General features: G+C 47.3%; 1 protein-coding gene across 7 annotated transcripts in view; it reads right to left on the minus strand.

The window, feature by feature from the left end:
- dennd5b (DENN/MADD domain containing 5B) overlaps nt 1-22500 on the minus strand; it is a 124361-nt gene that overhangs the window by 31487 nt on the left and 70374 nt on the right. For all 7 annotated transcript variants that reach the window (XM_056275707.1, XM_056275706.1, XM_056275705.1 and 4 more), the window contains 2 exons: nt 9923-10110; nt 2177-2767 (listed from right to left, as the gene is read on the minus strand). In XM_056275707.1, the coding sequence (XP_056131682.1) occupies nt 2177-2767; nt 9923-10110 (779 nt within the window). The remainder of the gene's footprint in view (nt 1-2176; nt 2768-9922; nt 10111-22500) is intronic.

A 22500-nucleotide genomic window follows, 5' to 3' on the forward strand; every position in this document is an offset into this window, starting at 1 on the left:
ATGTGTTCTCTGCATTTAACCCACCCCATATTGTGCCCCGGGGACCAGCTCCAGGTCTTCTTTCCGTTGCCTCGGTCAGGGGCACAGACAGGACTATTAACCCTGAGGAAACCGCAGCACCCGGAAGAAACCCACCGCAGACATGGGGAGAACATGCAAACTCCACATAGAAGGAGGACCTGGGACGACCTGGGGTTCAAACCCAGGACCGTTATGCTGTGAGGCGATGGTGCTAGCCACTGGGCCACCGTAGGGCAACTACAGTACAACCACTAGGCTCGCATGAAGTCCCCAGCACTGAATGTAGGCCATGATTGTTCATAAGTTTTGCATGGGAATGGTTGTACAGGAAACTGCACAGAATTCAATTTCCTCCTCACACCAGAATCCTTTGGCTGGGGTGGATTATGCATTTCCTTGTTTCATGATGAACTGGTCATTATATTTGAAAGTAGATTTTTGTGTGTTTATGTTTGAGTGTTATTGTATATGTCCCTGCGGAACATATACAATAACACTCAAACATAAACAACACTCACCACCTGTGGGAGGTGGCGAGTACTATGCCAGATGTCCTGCTTGCCAAAAGGAATGCGAAGCGGTGTGGTGGCCTCTCGCTTCCTGGTGTAGTGAACACCGCGGGTCCATCAGGACCTTAGCATATGGCCGCTCCTACGCAAATGTGTCTGCGGCAGCACCTTCTCGTGGTACCTGCTGTTTTCACATAGTCTGCTGTGGGGGCGACCGGGTTCCCGGTGGTATAATTGGGTGGGTCAATTGGACTCGTTAGCCTTGGCTGGCAGCTCATCTAGGAGATAGACAACTCTGATTTCAGACCCGGGTAGATGAAGCTCGTTAGCCTCGTCGGGCAGCTCATCTAGGAGAAGGACAACTCTGATTTAAAACCTTCGCTGCCTTGCGGGTATACCCGTCTACGGGAAAGGCTTCGGGAAGAAACCCTGAGGAACAATCTGCATCCGTCTCCATTGCCAGTCGTCTCGCTAGTCTTGCCACTGGTAGTAGGTGGTCTCGGACGAAAGTGGGGTTGATGATGCGCAACTCTTCCTCACTTTAATCATTGTGTAAGTCATCAGTCATCCATCACAGGATGACTGATGTGCCGGACGGACGAATAACAACAATATGTGCCTGTGATGGCCTGGCGGCCTGTCCAGGGTGTCTCCCCACCTGCCGCCCAGTGACTGCTGGGATAGGCTCCAGCATCCCCGCGACCCTGAGAGCAGGATAAGCGGTTTGGATAATGGAGGATAAGCGGTTTGCATAATGGATGGATGGATGTTTGAGTGTTTGTGTTACTTTGAGTGTGTGTGTGTGTGTGTGTGTTGGTATTTGTTTGCATTTTAGTTTGTGTCTTTATGCATGCTCAATAATCCAGGTCAAAAAAAATCAAAGAAGGTTGAATCAGTTCATCTGGACACGTTTATTGACAGATACGTTTCATCATCATCTAAGTGACCTCTTCAGTCTCAGCTGACTGCAGGTACCCCACCCTTATAAACAACACAGTGGCGTAACGACCCAAACCAACGATCGGTTTCATATGCAACTTGCCGTGACCATTAACTGGAGTTTAATAGACCATGTGTACTACTCACACAGGATTGGGGAATGTTTGCAATCACGGCGTTGTAAGATGGCGACAGATGTACTCTTACGCCTGATTTATGCTTCTGTGTAGACCTGACACCGGGGGTCCAGCGTAGGCCCGTGTAGCTGCGTACCCTACGCAGGAGGTTACGCCGGGGCCTGATGTGCAGTTGCACCTCGCCAAAAATGTAACTACACGTCACGACGACGTACGGCTACGCAGACCGCAATAAATTCGATTGGTCCGCTTAGTAGCATCGCATTTCCTCCTATGCATTTGAGGCTGCTTCTTCTTCTTCGTCTGCTCCTTCTTCACCAAACAGTAACCATGGACCAAATCGAGGAGAGACTAGTTGAGGAAGTTCGCAAATATGCACATTTGTGCGACTCGTCTTCACGACATTACATTTCAATATTCATTAGCGCCAACATGATCCGTTCGGTTTCAGTCGCCATTGTTTTAAGCGTGTGAAGAAACTTCTTCTGCCGTCTATAAGAAAATCATGTTTGTTTGTGCATTTGAGACTATGTCTGTGTTTGTGTGCATGTGTGTATGTGTGTTGGTTACCTTGTCAAAGTTGTGCATCTGCTCTCGGTTGGTGAGCCAGGACTCGAGGTCCGGGGCGCTCTGGATGACGAAGGCCTCATAGTCAGCAAACATGGTAGTGAATCTGCTGGCGAACACCTCCCTTAGTTGGACGTTCAGCTTGGCGTTCCTCAGCTCCTCCTCTTCTGCTGCCGTGCGCCCACCCTGCCCCTCTGTCCCTTGACCTTTGACCCCGGCCCTCAGGGCATCCACACGTGCCACTGTTACCCCCGTGCGCTTGGCCAGTGCCTGCAGTCTCTCCAGGGTGGCATTCCCCTGAAGCAGCTCAAGCATGGCCAGCTCCTCGCCCGCCAGATTCCCGTTACGGCCATCATCCTCCAAATCCCGGATTGCGGCGGCTTTGCGCTCCCTGCCTGGGGTGGAGGGGTTGCTGCCAGGGTGGGCGGGGATGGCGGTGTGGGTCCGCGAGAGAGACCCCCCATTAGGGGACAAGCCGAAGGTCAGGAGAACCTCGCTGAGCTCCTGGATGAACTCCGTCTTGTTTGGAAACTGGGGGAAGTCCTCTGGCAGCTCAATGCAGTGGTTGTCGATGTCCACAAAACACAGGTTGGCCTGGAGATAGAAACAACTGTTGTGTGACTGCTGGCAACAGAACAATACAGGATCATTGTCTTTTCAGTTTGTGACTGGAAGTGAGTCGAGTATTGACTGCACATTTTCAACTGAGTAGCTAAGTTATATATGTTCTACATCAGATGCTGACTGGTGCTTAACACTGATATTGTACAATAGATGCTTTTACAGTGATGCAACAGAGCTTAAGTTAGCTCATCCGAATCACGTTCTTAGCTAACCGACAACCTGGAAAAATAAGCTGACACATCAGAAACCCTTCAAAACTAAAAAAAAAAAAATATATTTTTTTGATTTTGCCAATGTTCTTACTGGTGATCATTATGTTAATTTAAAAGACGCAAACTCTTTAATGCCCTGTATTTTTAGATTCACTCCAATACTTCTGGAGAGCAGCTTCACGTGTAAAAACAGATGGGAGGGGATTTCATGTTTAATTCCAGAATATTTCTACAAACTGCCATCGTGTTGGATTTAGCATCTAATGTGCTTAAAGGGACATATTTTTCCAATTTTACTACATCACAGCAGAGAGATAAAGGCTTGACACCAGTCTTGTTGTCCCCCCCCCCTTCCCCTTTTCTCCCCAATTGTATCTGGCCAATTATCCCACTCTTCCGAGCCTTCCCGGTCTCTGCTCCACACCCTCTGCTCATCTGGGGAGGGCTGCAGTCTACCACATGCCTCCTCCCATACATGTGGAGTCGCCAGCCACTTCTTTTCACCTGACAGTGAGGAGTTTCACCGGGGGGACGTAGCACGTGGGAAGATCACGCTATTTCTCCCAGTCCCCCCCCCCCAAACAGGCACCCTGACCAACCAGAGGAGGCGCTAGTGCAGTGACCAGGACACATACCAACATCTGGCTTCCCACCCGCAGACACGGCCAGTTGTGTCTGTAGGGACGCCCGACCAAGCCAGAGGTAACACGCCGGAGATTCGAACCAGCGATCCCTGTGTTGGTAGGCAACAGAATAGACTGCCACGCCAGGCTTGTTTTTGTGAGTGATGTTTGGCATCAGAAGTGAGAGCATAGAAAAGCCTTTAAACAAGTTTGGAGAGGCTGACCAGGTGTTAAAAGGAGCCATATTGAGGACGGATTGGGTTTAGGAGGCGTGCTGGACTGATTAGGTTTAGGAGGCTCGCTAGACTGATTGGGGTTAGGAGGCGTGCTGGACTGATTGGGTTTAGGAGGCGTGCTGGACTGGGGGCTGGGGAATCTGTTTGTCTGGGGATATATCTAGGTCAGTGTTTGATTGATAAAGGCAGATTACTGCCAGAGATCAACCTAAATCTGATATAATGGAGTTAGCGGCACACTCATATACCGGATTTAGGCAAAACCTCTAATAGTATTGCGCTAAACCGCACACAGACACACACAGCTGAGGGGGGGGGGGGGCATCTGCACGTGTCAGCACCGCCGGGCGCACAAATTCAAATTCAAGAGAGAAACAGGTGTGGCGGCAGACTCCGACAACTGACAGCATCTAAACTTTGATCGCATAGAAAGTAATCACCTGTAAAGATAATGTAATTGAACTTTGACCTCACAGGACAACAGCCCAGCTGTTAGAACAGCAGACATGGAAACAAGTTCATGGAAACAAAAGGTTAATTGCGGATGAAATATATTGAGCGTTTACTCATAAATATTAAAAAGTAAGATGAAACACAAACATTCAGACATGTTTCTGGAAGGTCTGTCCACAAAGCACGTGTGTGACAGCAGCTGCCCACTGAAACACTACACGATTTGGTAAATCACGACTGCTCCCGAAGAAAAATACTCTACCACATCTGACAAATACTATCATTTGGTCTCAGTTAATGACTTCTTTGACAACTGCCTCATTTCCCCTCTGAAATCACTTCAGTCATTGCTGGGGTGATACATTATTTGCAAATGGAGCTTTCAAAGTTAAAAACTGCATTATCTGGTGAAATTATAGCTCCTTTTTATTCTTTAACGTGATGATATGTGCAAAAAAAAACCCCAAAACAAACAAAAACCATTCTAATGAGTGGGTTCGGCTATTTCAGCCACAGCCACTGCTAACAGGTGCATAAAATCAAATCAAGTAAATCAGAATCAGGTTTATTGGCCATGTAGGTTTGCACAAACATGGAATCTGACTGCGGTTTCGTGGCTCTCTCGGTGTACTTAACATAGAATAACAACACTACAACTAGGGGTCGACCGATATGGGTTTTTGGGGGGGGGGGGTTTCGGGGCCGATACCGATCTCGATTATCAGTACGTTATGTGGCCGATAGCCGATATTTTGGGCCGATATTCGGTTGCGATAAATGTAAAAAAAAAATTTGTGCCAAATTTTACAGCAACACAAACCCCAACACAAGGCTGCCTTTAAATGAACATGTTTGATTGAATTTTGTGTAAAACAGAAAATATTTGAAAAAATAAAGTGCATGATGTTTGAGGCACTAGACAACAATCTGAGCGGAATTCTTTTTTGATTAAAAATACTAAATAACTTCCAAAACATGACAATGGAATGAATTAAACAGCATGGACAGCAGCAAGTAAACTCTGATCAAACCGAATAATTATAATATTAAAATAACTCCACATAAAGTGGTTAAAGCGCTCCCAGCAGGCTTCGGCTGAACTGAACGGGAAAATGTACATTAGTGTCATTATGTTCCCTTTCGCTTGTCTTTAAAGGGATAGTTCGTGTTTTTTGAGGTGGGGTTGCATGATAGTCGGTGTATTACCTGCAGCAGAGAATAGTGCAGAGAATATATTAGAGATGCTGAAACAGATGTTAGCAGGTTACTTACATACATGCCTGAGGCAGATGGACATGACAGGGTGTACCAGTATACGTACAATATACAGTACAGTATATATACAACATGGTTGGATTTATTTGACAGCATTCATTTGAATGACAGACCGCAGAAAGAAACTGTTTTTATATCTGGTTGTTTTGGGGTACAGTGCTCTGTAGCGCCTACCAGAGGGGAGGAGTTGGAACAGGTTGTGACCAGGGTGTGATGAGTCTGCAGTGACGTTGCCTGCCCGTTTCCTGACTCTGGGGGTGTATAAGTCCTGAATGGAGGGCAGGTTGGCACCAATGATTTTCTCTGCAGACTTAACCGTCCCATTGTAGTCTTTCCTTGTCCTGTTTGGTGGCAGATCCAAACCACAGAGTGATGGATGTGCAGAGGACAGACTGGATTATTGCAGTGTAGAACTGAATTAGCAGTTCCTGAGGCAGGTTGAACTTCCTGAACTGGTGGAGAAAGTACATCCTCTGCTGGGCCTTTTAGATGATTGTGTCTATGTTGGATGCCCACCTTAGGTCCTGAAATAGCCAGGCAATCTCTATACACAAACATTGGCAGTAGAATGGGTCGTACTGAAGAGCTCAGTGACTTTTAACTTGTCTCTGACATAAGATGCCCCCTTTCCAACAAGTCGTTTGTTCAAATGTCTTCACTGCTATCTGCCCTGGTCAACTGTAAGTCTGTTATTGTGAAGTGGAAACGTCTCGGAGCAGCAACAGCTCAGCCGTGACATGGGTAGGCCACACAAGACCACAGAACGAGACCTCCGAGTGCTGAAGCATGTAAAAATCATCTGTCTTCAGTTCAACACTCACTACTGAGTTCCATGCTGCCCCTGGAAGCAACGTCAGCACAAGAACTGTTCATCTGGAGCTTCATGAAACGTGTTTCCATGGCCGAGCAGCTGCACACAAGCCCAAGATCACCATGCACAACGCCAAATGTCGGATGGAGTAGTGTAAAGCACACCGCCATTGGACTCCATGGAAACGCCTTCTCTGGAGGGATGAATTGCGCTTCACTATCTGGCAGTCTGACGGACCAACCTGGGTTTGGCAGATGCCAGGAGAACGCTACCTGCCCGAATACACAGTACCAACTGTAAAGTTCGGTATAGGAAGAATAACGGTCTGGGGCTATTTTTCATGGTTTGGGCTATGCCCCTTAGTTCCAGTAAAGGTAAATCTTAATGCCACAGCATACAATTACATTCCAGAGAATTGTGTGCTTCCAACTTTGTGGCAACAGTTTGGTGAAGGCCCTTTATAGTTTCAGCATGACAATGCCCCCATGCACAAAGCAGGTCCATGAATACATTTGTTTCCTGAGTTTGTTGTGGAAGAACTTGATTGTTCTGCACAGAGCCCTGACCTCCACCCCGTCCAACACCTTTGGGACAAATTGGAATGCCGATCGCGAGCCAGGCCTTTTCCCTAACCGATGTTGAGGAGAAGGCCTGCACAACATGCGCAATAAAATAACCTCAGACCTCAGTAATGCTCTTTTGGCTGAATGGGAGCAAATCCCCACAGCCACGTTCCAAAATCTAGTGGAAAGCTTTCCCAGAAGAGCAGAGGCTGGTATAGCTGCAAAGCAGGGACCAACTCCATATTAATGCCCATGGTTTTGGAATGAGATGTTCAAAAAACAAATATGGGTGTGCTGTTTCAGTGCCCACGTACTTTTGTCCATGTAGTGTAGAAACCTATACACACACATGTACACGCTCACTTAGCCCAGAGCCACTGTAGTAGCCGGTTGTAACACAACCATTCAGCTTCTCTTCCAAAAGCCCTGATGTAATTTATCACTGCCAGTCTTCCGATTACCCTCCCTGTATCCGAGCCTCACCTCACATACAGTCTAGCCCTGCATCCAGGACAGCATCCGCTCCCCATGTGGATAGAGATGCACTCCTGTGATGCACTTGAATGAACTATATTAGCATTTTCCTGACAGTTCTCTCTGCAGGACCATTCCCCGGACCGTTCCGGCTCTATCTCTGCCGTGTGCTGGCTGCAGTACAAACACAATATATACACCGATTTGTTTGTATCAGGTCGGGTTTAAGTTTAAAGCTTATTTAGCCTTGGGGGGGGGGTTGAAAATAAAGCATGCAACCCCCTGGGTGATTCTACAGGCGAACAAAACACAAACAGATCTTTTTTTCTGTCCTGAGAAAGGCTGGCCTAGTTTGAGCTGAAAGTGCAACATCTCTGCTGCTACTGGTGCACACCGATTGGACTGGAAAGAAAAGGAGAACGCACAAAAACAACGATAAAGGCGCCGACATCAGCGTTTGTATGTGCACGCTCGTCTGTTTCCGACTTACAGTTCGCCGTTCTTTAAAAGGCTGGGTTCAAAAAGGCAAGCCCCGTCTGATGCAAAATCCCCCCAATTACATTATTATATTCCCCCTTTTCTCCGCTTGAGTCCTCAGTCTTCCTCCTTTTGCTCCGAGCCGTCCTTTCATCATCAACCCATTTCTAGGTCATCACCACTTCAAAGGCTCATTCAGAAAGAGGGAGGCAACGCAGAAGTCTTGGCAGGCCTTCTTTTGGGGGGGGGGGCAGAATGTTGAATTGAAGGGGGAAGGCGGAGGGGCTCACGGGGGTGGGGGCTGGGTGTTGGTGAAGGGGAGCATCGAGTGTTGGCAGGGATAATTAGCATCCACACGGAGCGTGCCAGATTAACGAGAGTAGGGAATTGGGGGATGTAAACTCACGCCGGAAACTTGCAGCCCGGTACCAGTAAGGATGTTGGGCTTTGTTGGGGCCTTATCGCGACACACACACACACACACACACACACACACACACACACACACACACACACACACACACACACACACACACACACACACACACGAATAAGCGAACAACTGGTCAAATTAGAGCAACTGCAGAAAGAACAGACTGGTTTTATTTCAAACCACCGAGATTTCAGACACTTGCTGATCGAGGAGTACGTTGGCAAGAATAGAAGAACACGAGTCACCGAAAAATGAAGAAAATTAACCTCAGACTGCCTGTGACTTTAATATAATAACCACACTTGAACTGGTGAAATCCCTCAGCCCAGAGAGAGAGACAGAGAGAGAGAAACAGACAGACAGACAGACAGAGATAGAGACAGACAGACAGACAGACAGAGACAGACAGAGAGAGGGAGAGACAGACAGACGGGGGGAGAGGCAGACAGAGAGAGGGAGAGACAGACAGAGATAGAGACAGACAGACAGACAGACAGACAGACAGACAGAGACAGACAGAGGGAGAGACAGACAGAGAGAGGGAGAGACAGACAGACAGACAGACAGACAGACAGAGAGAGGGAGAGACAGACAGAGAGAGGGAGAGACAGACAGACAGACAGACAGACAGACAGACAGACAGACAGACAGAGATAGACAGACAGCGAGAGGGAGAGACAGACAGACAGACAGACAGACAGACAGACAGACAGACAGACAGACAGACAGACAGAGAGAGAGAGGGAGAGACAGACAGAGAGAGGGAGAGACAGACAGAGAGAGATAGACAGACAGACAGACAGACAGAGAGAGAGAAGGAGAGAGAGACAGAGAGAGGTAGAGACAGACAGACAGACAGACAGACAGACAGACAGACAGAGACAGAGAGATGAGAGAGACAGTCAGACAGAGAGAGAGAGAGGAAAGGTCTTACCAGGAGGGATACATTCTGTCTGTCTCTGTATTCAACTTGCAACACCGCTGTGTTAATGTGCAGCATTTGCTGTCAGGAATTTACAGCCTTGGAACGTGGAACTTGGCCTTGGAGCTGCTAGTTGCTACACACTGATTAGGTTCTACAGTTACATAACAATAATAATAAACAGCTGTGTGTGTGTGTGTGAGAGAGAGAGAGAGATAAAGATTAGCAGGAGGCAGCGGTAAAACCTCAACAAGCATTGTCTGCAGGTTTTGTCCTTGTGTGTCCCTGTTCACCTACGATAAGAGTAAAACATACCCACACACACCTGTTTATTATTATTGTTATGTAACTGTAGAACCTAATCAGTTTGTTTGGGGGGGAGCGGGAACTGGGGGGAACAGCATGATCCTCCCACGCGCTACGTCCCCCTGGTGAAACTCCTCACTGTCAGGTGAGAAGAAGCGGCTGGCGACTCCCTATGTATTGGAGGAGGCGTGCGGTAGTCTGCAGCCCTCCCCGGATCGACAGAGGGGGTGGAGCAGAGACCGGGACGGCTCGGAAGAGTGGGGTAATTGGCCGGGTGCAACTTGGGGGAAAAGGGGGGGGGTGCAAAAAAACAAAACACACACACCCGAACGCGCCATACCTCCTGTGGAAGCTCCAGTTTGGAGCGGTCGGTGCCCTCTTTGGACTGCAGGCCCATCAGGTAGGGGACTGGGGCATCCAGGAAGTGGAGCAGGGAGGCAGGCAGGATGGGAACGTAGACGTGCTGCCACTGGAAGGGGAACAGCAGGGTGGTGATGCCCTCTGCCACCGTCATCAACCTCTGGTAGTCTGAGAGAGACAGACAGACAGACAGACAGACAGACAGACAGACAGAGTGGAGAAAGAGGAGGGGAGACAGGCAGAGCGAGAGCAAGAGAGAGAGTATAAGAGAGAAAAGATACATAAAAGAAAGATGAATTGGGGGAGAGTTAAAGAGTGAGCGGGGGAGAGAGAGGAAGGAGACTCAGACAAAGAGATGAGACAAACAGAAACAGAAAAAAGAGCGGGAGAGATAGAGCGCAAAGGACAGAGAGAAACAAAACGATGCGGGGGGAAGAGAGAACAATACGCAGTTATTATGGAGATGCCATTATCTGTAACAAAAGGCCATTATCATCAGTCTACATTCAGATGGGGATGGGCTACGCAGTTTGGCAATGCAATAAGCTCACCCCACCGTCACAGCACATGAACTATTGATCTCTTTCTTTATGTTTAACAGAGAGAGAGAGAGAGAGACAAAGAGAGAGAGAGAGAACTGAATTTAAATTTAAAAACAGTTTCTTATTAAACACAAAACAAACTAACAGTGACACACTTTATTTTACAATATTAACAGTCACTCTCTTATATCCATCCATTATCCAAACCGCTTCTCCTGCTCTCGAGGTGCTGGAGCCTATCCCAGCAGCCATTGGGCAGCGGGCGGGGAGACACCCTGGACAAGCCGCCAGGCCATCACACAGGGCCCACACACACACACACTAACACACACCTAGGGACAATGTAATATGGTCGATCCACCTGACCTACATGTCTTTGGACTGTGGGAGGAAACCGGAGCCCCCAGAGGAAACCCACGCAGACACGGGGAGAACATGCAAACTCCACACAGAGGACGACCCGGGACAACCCCCAAGGTTGGACTACCCCGGGACTCGAACCCGTGGACCTTCTCGCTGTGAGGCGACCGCGCTAACCACTGCGCCACCGTGCCTCTTTTATATCAACATGTCGAAAAGAGTTCATCTCCCATCACAGAAACCCCACATGGACTCAAAGCTTGAGAGGCAGCGAGACAAAGAGAGAGCGAGAGAGACAAAGAGAGAGCGAGAGAGGGAAAAATGAAAGAATAGCTGAGTGCAAGAGGGACTTAAATGAAAAGACTCAGACTGGGTTTGGGAGCGAGACGTCAGTTAGAAATGAATAAAAATCCAACAAACCCCCCCGAGGAACTGCTTTCTGATTCTGATGGAGTCGCATTTCGACTCATACAAGCGTGTGTGCGTGTGTGTGTGTGTGTGTGTGTGTGTGTGTGTGTGTGGGTGCGTTTCCTGTCCCCAAACAGATTAAGGCCAGCGGTCCCACCCCGGCATCGATATTGGGTTCAGCAGCAGTGTCTCCAGATGTGATTATGACGACCAAAAATGACAAAGCCTGGGCAACCTCTCCAGCCCTCTGCCAATTTATCCAACCAGCTGCTCCTCCCTTCCTTCCATCCCGCCGTCCATTCCCATTCCCGCTTTCTCAACCTCTCTCTCCCTCTGTCTCCCTCTCTGTCTGTCTTGCCGTCTCGTTCTGTTTCAATCTCGTCCTGCTCCGGCACATATGAACTCTGCAGAGCACCTCCACTCAAAATGCATGAGCTCCGGGCATCGCTGCATCACCCACAGCATCTCGCCACCCGTATCCAACACCACAGACGTGGAGAGCCGAGGTGTGTCTGACAGCCACTGATGTGTGTGTGTGTGTGTTTCTACTGTAGGCCGGCTTGTTAGAAAGGCCTACTGCTGCAGGGCAGAAGCTGTTCTTGTGGCGTGAGGTTCTGGTTCGATGTGGCTGGGTCCTTACAATGGCCATGTGTACTATTCACAGAGGATTTGGGGATGTTTGCAATCACAGCATTGTAAGATGGAGACAGATGTACTCTTAGCCCCCCCCGGTTCAGGGATGGTCGTTCCTTCTTCACATAGATGGCCTCTTTGACTCATCAGAATCAGAATCAGAATACTTCATTCATCCCCAAGGGGAAATTGGGTAATGACTCCCTGTTCAAACCAGCGTTCCTCCCTACCAAGGATGTGCACATCCTCATCCTTAAAGAGTGGCCACTGGCCTGTAGATGGTGTAGACTGTGGAGTCCTGGCCTGTAGATGGTGTAGATTGTGGAGTCCTGGCCTGTAGATGGTGTAGACTGTGGAGTCCTGGCCTGTAGATGGTGGAGACTGTGGAGTCCTGGCCTGTAGATGGTGTAGACTGTGGAGTCCTGGCCTGTAGATGGTGGAGACTGTGGAGTCCTGGCCTGTAGATGGTATAGACTGTGGAGTCCTGGCCTGTAGATGGTGTAGACTGTGGAGTCCTGGCCTGTAGATGGTGTAGACTGTGGAGTCCTGGCCTGTAGATGGTGTAGACTGTGGAGCCGCTGGCCTGTAGATGGTGTAGACTGTGGAGTCCTGGCCTGTAGATGGTGTAGACTGTGGAGTCCTGGCCTGTAGATGGTGTAGACTGTGGAGTCCTGGCCTGTAGATGGTGTAGACTGTGGAGTCCTGGCCTGTAGATGGTGGAGACTGTGGAGTCCTGGCCTGTAGATGGTGTAGACTGTGGAGTCCTGGTCTGTAGATGGTGGAGACTATGGACCATAATGATGCCCCTCACCTTATCCACAAAATCCATAGTATGGTGAGTGTGATGTTCACTACTGCCTACCAACAGGTTAAAAATAGATGCCAGAAACTTAGAGCTGTTATAGGTCACTGAGTTAATCATGTAAACAATAGGCGGTAATAGCACATCCTGTTTATGTATGTGGGGTAAACCATACAGACTAGGTGTAGCTTCCCCTGGGTATAATCTATGGTAGAACATTCTGTCAATAGCATTGTCCTGTTCCACGTTTCAGATAATCCGTCACTTTTTTCTTGTAATCACTGCCTGGATCTCGTTTCAGGAGTTCAGAAGTATTCATGTCGCGAAGTAACGTCATAACCTTCTCATGATAGTCTGTCTGGTTTAATACCGCAGTGCAACTGTCTTTGTCTGCCGGAAGGATGATGATGTTACTGTCCTTGCTGAGAGTTGTGGGAGCTTTCTTCTCGTCTTTGCTGATGTTGGATGGCGGCGCCTTCGCGTTGCTGAGGCAGGCGGCAACTTTCGCCCACAGTTGCTCCGCTTCCTTAGCAAGGATGTCTTTCTCCGCCTGGGTGAGCTGTCTGTCGGACAGATTCTTCACCCGCTTGTCCACATCGCCGGCGTGGGTCTGGCGCCCGCCTCTCTGCCTGCCGTTGAGGGCGCCGTGCGTTGTCTGCCGACGTCTCAGAATCAGAATCATGCGTATTGGCTACGTAGGTTTGCACATACATGGAATGTGACTGCAGTTCCGTGGCTCTCTCAGTGTACTTAACATAGAATAACAACACTACAACACAACAACCTCCACATATATACACAAGGATTGACTTGTACAGGCGAAATAATAGATGATAAAGTGCAATGGTGCTGAGCACTGTAAGAGGTTCAGCTGTGGGGCCGTCTATAACCACAAAACCCTCCTACACAAACACACACACACACACACACAACTCACTCCTTCCCTCAGGACAACGCTTACGGAGCGTCAGAGCTCAGACCAGCCGCCTCAAAGACAGTTTTTGCCCCCAGTGCCGTCAGAATAATGAACAGCAGGCGCCTTATATAACTTCAGCGATTTATTATTTCGTGGGATGTCTGATTTCTTATTTATTGTTTTTGTCATTGTTTATTATTCCCTTTTATACAGTTTTGAGGGCCGCGAGAGCCAGGGAAACGCATTTCGTTGCGTTTGAAGGTACACGGCATTCTTTATACGTATATGAGAATAACGTGAAAGGAAAAGAAAAACTTCTGCCGGAGCCGCTGTGTAAGACGGCGTAAACAGGACAGAGCTGCTCGCTGCAGCTCTGAATAATGAATGAAGGGAAAACCGAGAAAGGTTTCAGAGCCACAAGTGTGGGCCGCAGCGCAGACAACCAAGACGAACAACTCAGCAGACTGTTGTGACCCCAAGTTAAAGACAACCGCACAGAACCGGATACTTGACTTGTTTCTGTTTGTGTGATTTATTAATGCGTATATATATATATATGTGTGTGTGTCTGTGTGTGTGTGTGTATGTATGTATGTATGTATATATATATGTGTGTGTGTATATATGTGTGTGTGTATATATATATATATATATATACATATATATATATATGTGTGTGTGTGTATATATGTATATATATATATATTCAGAGAGAGAGGAAGTACAATAACAGCAAGTCATCCAGAGATTCTCTCTAAACATCGGAGGTGAACCGCTCCACTTTCATATGATGGCTTAAACAGAATATAATAATAAAGAAACATCGATTGATTTTACAATAAGCATTGATTCTGAATTTCCAGAAGCGTCACCAGACTGCAGAGTGCCACACGTGTGATTACAGCATGGCTGTCGTGAACAGGAAATGCTGCCCGCTGCACATTTGTTCTTCATAGTAGCCACATCAGAATTGAATTTTGAAGCTCACTCAAAAGATGGCGGCACGGTGGCACGGTGGTTAGCGCGGTCGCCTCACAGCAAGAAGGTCCTGGGTTCGAGCCCCGGGGTAGTCCAACCTTGGGGGTCGTCCTCTGTATGGAGTTTGCATGTTCTCCCCGTGTCTGCGTGGGTTTCCTCCGGGGGCTCCGGTTTCCTCCCAGAGTCCAAAGACATGTAGGTCAGGTGAATCGGCCGTACTGAATTGTCCCTAGGTGTCAATGTGTGTGTGTGTGTCGGCGCTGTGATGGACTGGCGGCCTGTCCAGGGTGACTGCCCACCTGCTGCTCAATGACTGTTGGGATAGGCTCCAGCATCCCCGTGACCCTGAGTAGGATAAGCAGTTCGGATAATGGATGGATGGATGGACTCAAAAGAAGAAACGATCAGAATCAGAATCAGAATCAGGTTTATTGGCCATGTAGGTTTGCGCTACATGGAATGTGACTCCGGTTTCGCGGCTCTCTCAGTGTATTTAACATAGAATAACAGCACAACAATCTTCAAAAATATATACAAAAGGACTGACTTGTACAGGTGAAATAAGAGCTGACAAAGTGCAACGGTGCAGAGAATATACCAGAGATGCTGAAATAGATGTTAGCAGGTTACTTACATACATGCCTGAGGTAGATGGACACGACAGAGCGTACCAGAATAAGTACAATGTACAGCACAGTATATATGTTACGGGTAATGTGAAAAAACGGTTAATGTGCAAACTACCCGGTTAATGTGCAGATAACCCAACAACCGGGTAGTCTGCACACTACCCGCTGCACACTACCCGCTTGGGCGGTTAATGTGGATAGAACGCGCGTGCACGTGGGTGCTTTACTTGCACAGCAGCGAGTCTAGTCTACATCGACAATCTGTTTGCTCCCTCCCACATCCTCGGTTAGATTAGGATATGATCGATGAAATATGTAGGCTACTAGTAGGATATTAGCCAGGCGAGGGAGGGGATCGGGCACATTTTTGTCTTTTTTGATCGGTTGTGTAAAAGTGCATCTGAAAGGTCTCGCCTGTTCATTCATTTTTCTTGCCTGATTGGCAGACAGGAATTGCATTTTGACATGTTTTTTCGCTGCTTCTGCTCCTACATACTGGGCTTATAAAACGACTTTCGTTCTGTTTTCATATCAACTAGTCTTAGTATTTTCCTCCGCCAGTACCCCTCTTCCGTAAAGTGTTATTTACCAGTCTGTCCACGGAGTGATTGCCATTTGTGATTGGTTGAATGACGCATGTCTCCAGTGAGAGTAGGCTATCGCAGCCTGATGGGAGATGGCCGAGACTGATATTTCTTTTCACCCTTGTCAAATGTGTAGGCTATTCATTCATATCAGGGATCAGATAGAGAGCGAGGAGGAGGAGGAGGGCTCATGTTTGTGTTCTTTGATGCTAATAGCCTCATTATACATGTGGGGGAAAATGTTGATCTAAAGACAGAATGATATCGCCAACGTCTGTTCTTTCATTTACCACAACTTGTGATTCCTCAGATGGCCTCACTTCACGAGTCATCAGGCTAAAGGCCTATTGCTGATTTAAATATCAAAATATCGTAAAAAGATGAGTTGCAGGTTTGTTCCATCCACATTAACCATCCAAACGGGTGGTGTTCAGACTACCCGGTTAATGTGAATTCGTTCCATCCACATTAACTGCCCAAGCTGGTAGTGTGCAGACTACCCGGTTAATGTGAACTCGTTCCATCCACATTAACTGCCCAAGCTGGTAGTGTGCAGACTACCCGGTTAATGTGAACTCGTTCCATCCACATTAACTGCCCAAGCTGGTAGTGTGCAGACTACCCGGTTAATGTGAACTCGTTCCATCCACATTAACTGCCCAAGCTGGTAGTGTGCAGACTACCCGGTTAATGTGAACTCGTTCCATCCACATTAACTGCCCAAGCTGGTAGTGTGCAGACTACCCGGTTAATGCGCAGATAACCTGTTCTGGCGGGTAATGTGCACATTAACCGCCCCGTTGGGTAATCTGCACATTAACCAGGTAGTTTGCACATTAACGGTTTTTTTCACATTACCCGTAACATACACACTACATATACTGGAAGGACAGATGCACCAACATCAGCATTCTGGGGGAAGCCAACATGACTAGCATCACCACCACAATAACTTAGCACCAACTCCGATGGACAGGCCATGCCATCCGCATGTCCAACACACGTGTCCTCAAACAGATCCTGTACTCCCAGGGCAGTGATCTCCCAGTGGGCAAAAGAAACGTTTCAAGGACAATATCAAGACCGGTCTGAAGCAATTCAACATCACGTCGAGCAAGTGGGAACACACAGCACTGGATAGGTGCTCCTGGAAGAAATTCATGCAGGGAGGAGCTGCACGTCATGAAATGGAACGCCACTGTACCGCAGAGAAAAAGCGACGGTGTTGTAAGGCCGTCACTTTTTCTCGGAGAAAAAGGCTCAATCACCATCATCACCACCAACCACCACCACCTTCCCCTGGCCAAACTGTAAGTGGATCGCGGATCGGCTTCTACAGTCATCTGAAGACCCACAAGTAGACAACCCAATGGAGAGGACAGTCATACTCGCTTCGAGTGACCGCCGATGATGATATACAACAAGGTTGGATTTATTTGACAGTGTTAAGCGTTCATTTGAACGACAGCCCGCAGAATGAAACAGTTTTTATATCCGGTTGTTTTGGGGTACAGTGCTCTGTAGCGCCTACCAGAGGGGAGGAGTTGGAACAGTGTGTAACCAGGGTGTGACGGGTCTTCAGTGATGTTGCCTGCCTGTTTCCTGACTCTGGAGGTGTATAAGGCCTGAATGGAGGCCAGGTTGGCACCAATGATTTTCTCTGCAGACTTAACTGTCCGTTGTAGTCTGTCCCTGTCCTGTTTGGTGGAGGATCCAAACCAGGCAGTGATGGATGTGCAGAGGACAGACTGGATTTTTGCAGTGTAGAACTGAATCGGCAGCTCCTGAGGCAGCTTGGACTTCTTGAGCTGCCGGAGAATGTACATCCTCTACTGGACCTTTCTGATGATGGCTTCACTTGGTTATCTGTAGTAATCTGTTTTAACAGTTGAGGTTTTCACTTCTGTAAGATTTGACTGACCACACCAAAAGGGTTTTTATTTCTCCTGTTTTGTTGTGAGATGTTTCTTTAAAGAAGGTCAAAGTTGAGACTCGCTTTTTTTTCGCTGACTTTAAACTCCACAAAACACAGAAACAGGATACGCCGGTCCAAGAGTCTGTGTTCTGCCTGCACAAATGCACGCGTGTGAGAACAAATCTGTCTGTATTTGCTTCATCTCTCAAGTCCACACAGGTTCAAGGTTTTGATGGCTACCACACACACCCTTCTCAGTGGGAAAGAGAGAGAGAGAGCGAGAGACTGCCAGAAAGAGATTCCTGTGACTTTGTTCATGTCACAGCAAATCCTGCCCAGGAAATTGGTTCATGTTTTCATAGGATCAGTTTAGCTTCCACATCTTCACGAGCTTCACCAACACTCGACTCGCATGAGAGCTCGCTCGTCTGTTGTCTCATAAGCTCCTCAACAATATTCGTTCACAATGACACACTTCAAAACTGCCAGCAACCGCTCATGCGTAATAAGAAGTAGGCGAAGAGGAACGAAAGTTATGATGAATTATCACGTTCTCCATCAAAGCTGAACTATCTTATTGTGAATATATGTACGCAAGTATGGCTACAGGTGCTCTTTTCAAAAGACCCACTCATCTTCCACATGATTCTTCAGACAGGGCAATGCGAAACTAACTCACCTTTGAAATCTGACTTCCAGAAGTACCACGGATACTTGAGGCAACATGCCGATCACTTATTTTACAAAAAAATCTAACAGTAGTTCGATTTTAACTAGGACACACAGTCAGTACGTTTACATGATGTTAGAAAAAGTCGATTTACTGTCTTAGTCCGACTAAAACTGGACTTTTAAAATACATGTACACGTGTTAGTCGGGCTGAAATTGTACTAAATCGAATTTTTGGAACTCGGACTAACACACCTGGATAACGCGGTTGGGGATCGATTTACTCTGGCATGTCTACGCGCCAGTCGGCCCCGAACTGGCCTAGGCGTTCTGCGCATGATCCATAGTTCCCGCGGCGGTCTGCCACCTGGAAGTCGAACAGCGTAGCATCAACATGGCAAGTGCTAGAGCGGAAACCATGCCTTTCTGGACAGCGCTGTAAAGTTGTCCATGTTTTCACCGCTTGACTTGTTTGTCGCTTGTTTGGTATATGACGCAATAGGTCAACCGGAAGAAGGTCCAATAGCAACCAGCTGAAAGGGGGCATATTGTCACCTACCGTCCCGGGGTCAGACATCCGTCAATAAATCGATTCTTCCTCGGTTCTTCTATACTGGGACAACGACAGTAGTCCCACTACATGGCCTAATCGAGCTATAACCATAGCTCCACTTCACTGTGCATGTAAACGCATTGAGTGTCATGCAAAACACAACTGCTGTGTGACTTTGTGAACAGAATGATACAGGATCCTTGTCTTAAGTTTGTAACTGGAAGCAGGTCTAGTATTGACTGCACATTTTCACCACAGTAGCTGTTATTCAGATCCTATCCTGACTGGACGCTTAACAGTGACAATGTAAAATGGATGCTTTTCCACAGCTTCAACAGAGTTAAAGCTCGTCTGAATAATATCTAAAGCAAACCAACACCCCAGAACACCAAGCTGACACATCAGAAACACTTAAGCCCTTTTCTCAAAAGATTGGTTTGTTTGAGCACGTTAAAGGTGGCTAGAGCACATCTTATTTGCATCGCTGTCGGAGTTTCTGTGAAATCCTACCTCGAATTTAACTGCATGGGCAATACCAAGTGATGCATCATGAGGGAGGGACTAAGAATAGTGGCTGGGTACAGAAAAAAACTATATTTTGACAATTTGCTTATCAACCGTCATGTTAGGGAGAAAAAAAAAGGCAAAATCATGAACATCTTACAGTAATATGTATGTTTAGATGCAATCACTCAGAAATCTGCAAAGGTGGCACAGCTAAACATGAGAGTATCAGCACAACCAGTAACCCACAATGCCACTGCAGACCTTGAACACTAAAGGACATGCGCAAAGTCATGTAACTATGACTAGAGTCGCCTGTTGAGAAGCCGGGCCTGAAAACAGGATGAGGAAAATCAAGTCATTGCGAAACTGTGACAGCGAACATGAGGACTGATAAGCGCTGGCAAGTTCAGTATCAGAAGGAAAGAGACAAGCTGATGGCGGTGTGAAGGACTGAAACCAGGGGTTCTCCAAAAGCCAGAGATGAAAGTCGTGCATCTGCATAGTGGTTAAAAAAAAGTGATGAAGAGATAAAAACAAATAGATTTGTGCGACTGACAAATGCTTGTGTAAAGCTGTGAACACTTTAAGCGACAAACAGGGGCGAAACTGGGTAACAGTTGTCAAATTACAATAAAACAACCTAAGTAAATGTGGTAGAACATCAAGACGTGTGAAAACTAAAGGCAGATAAAACAAAGAATCCCTGTCACAGAAAATGAAGTCACCGGGAAAATGAGGGTTCTGGTTAAGAGTAGGAGGATGTGAGTGTGTTTGCATGTACATTTCTTGCTCACACATGAGAGATATCGCTTAGATTAAGACATTTGCTAACGTCTTTGACATTCAACATGACATTAGAAGGATGAAGCCAGTATGAGCATAACTTTCACGCCGCCTTAAATAACAGCCATTGACGCGGACATTTTGCTTCTTCGCCTGTGTTGATAGCCAGCCAGGCTCAGGGAAGTAATGCCTGGAATATAAATGAACTTCACCGATTAGCATGTAATTACATTCCTTGATTCCCCCAACTGTGTCGCATGGTTGTCACCTGTCACTTTCTTTCACAGCCAATGAGGGAGCAAGGAAGACCAGCGGGAGGAGGCTTCCATCTGCCATGAGTTAATTGGTCACTGATTGATTGGGAAGACATATGGCGGGACATGTCTCATTAACATCCAGGGAATGTTGTGAAGGTGTTCTCTCCTGAACTGAACCCTTCAGTCACCCGCCTCGAGGCCAAACAAAGCTGCGTTTTCCTCCAACGCGAAGAAATTAGGGCTTCTTCCGACAACAGGGCCGCACAGCCAGACCCAAATTGCATGCCAGCGGTTTCCACTGATGAAAAATGGCGAGTGAAGGACTGTTTTCCACTAGAACAAAGGATTTTTAATCATCTCCATGAGGGAGCGATCACATCTGACATCAAGAATGATGATTAAACACGGAGACGGTGTTTTGGCAATAGATCACGGGGGGAGATAGGGACAGGCACAGCAGTGGCGAGATGGGGGCCTGGATGGATGAAAGGATCCCAGATAGCATCCGGATGTGGGCCACTTCAGCCAATGACGCGGCACTGGTGGCCTTCTTCTGGCCCTGACAAAATGGATGTGAGCCTGAAGTGGCCCACATGTATAATAGCAAATATGGCCCAAATATGCCAAATCAAATGTGGGTCTTTCTTGGCAAAGATGCGGTGCTCTGGGCAACATGTAATCTGGATGTGACCCTGAAGTGGCCCATGTGGTAAATGGTGAATATGGCCCAAATATCACAAAACAAATATGGCCACCTTTGGCAAATATGTGGCACATGCGGCATTGCTATGGCTTGGTTCTGGCCCAGATCTGGCAAACAAGAGCGGACCGTCCAAGTGCCATCAGTCCACCCGGTATGTGGGCCGGATGAAAGTGTCGGTGTGGGACGGGTCCGGGCCACAGCAATTTTGCTATCTGGGATGGATGGATGGATGGACGGATGGAGTAAATAAAATGGAGGGGTAAATAAAACTGTGGACAAAAGAAGATCTTCAGTCAATGATCATCATTAGGCAATCAAATGCCAATATGGGCATTATTTTTAGGAAAGCATTATTTTATGTATTCTCCCGTAGAAATACACTATTCTCTTTGAGTTACATCTGAATTTTCTTTGATGTACATAATGTACTTATGTCACATGTCAGCCCCAGTAGTAACTGTAATGGTTATTGATTAGTTGGAAAGTAGAAGTAAGGAGTGTTTGGGGGTACTCTGGTGAACTCTGAACTAATTTTGGCGGGAGAACATGTTTGGATGCGGAAACAGATGCTTTATCTAAGACACGGTATTATTTTGTCAGTCGACATCAATTTTTGTTTTTTCTCCTCAGAGTAGCTAAATTACTACAGTTCTTTCACTGTAAACAACAAGGGGGAGGATGCTGCTGCGGCCGGGTGAGAGACACAGTGTAAGGTCTCATTCTGGGGAGGAAGAGTGTGTGTGTGTGTGTGTGTGTGTGAGACATCGGACAAAACTGAAAAGTCATACAGAAACTGTTAACTGACTGTACAACAGGGAACATGTAGGAGGGGGATGGCCAAAGGAGGAAAGGGAGGGAGAGAGAGAGAGAGAGAGAGTGAGAGGAGGAGAGGGAGAGAGAGAGAGCAGAACAGAGAAATGTAGGTCAAACACTGAAGTCAACGCAGAGTTTTATCAAAGTCACGAGTAAGCGTAAGTAACATGCCTACACACATGCTACGCACTGTAGCAAAGGCTGGACCAGACAGTGTAAACAGGGCTGAGTGTCTCTGCAGTTCTGAATAATGAATGACGGAGTAAAACTAGAAGGTTTCAGCTCCACAACTGTGAACAACAATTTGAACGTCTTGCTGCAGCAGCTCCTCTAGAGTTCTATATGAAACCGTCATCAGGAGGCTTTAGCAGAGCTGCACATCTGAACAACTGGAGAATCAACCTTCTCCGTCTGTCTGGCTTTCTTCCTCTGTATCGCTCCCTGTCTCTGTCTCTTCACCCACATCTATCCTCAATCCCTCCACCTGTCTATTTATCCCTCTGTC

This window comes from Lampris incognitus, chromosome 3 (assembly GCF_029633865.1).
Source record: "Lampris incognitus isolate fLamInc1 chromosome 3, fLamInc1.hap2, whole genome shotgun sequence".
In the NCBI taxonomy this organism is placed as follows: Eukaryota; Metazoa; Chordata; class Actinopteri; order Lampriformes; family Lampridae; genus Lampris; species Lampris incognitus.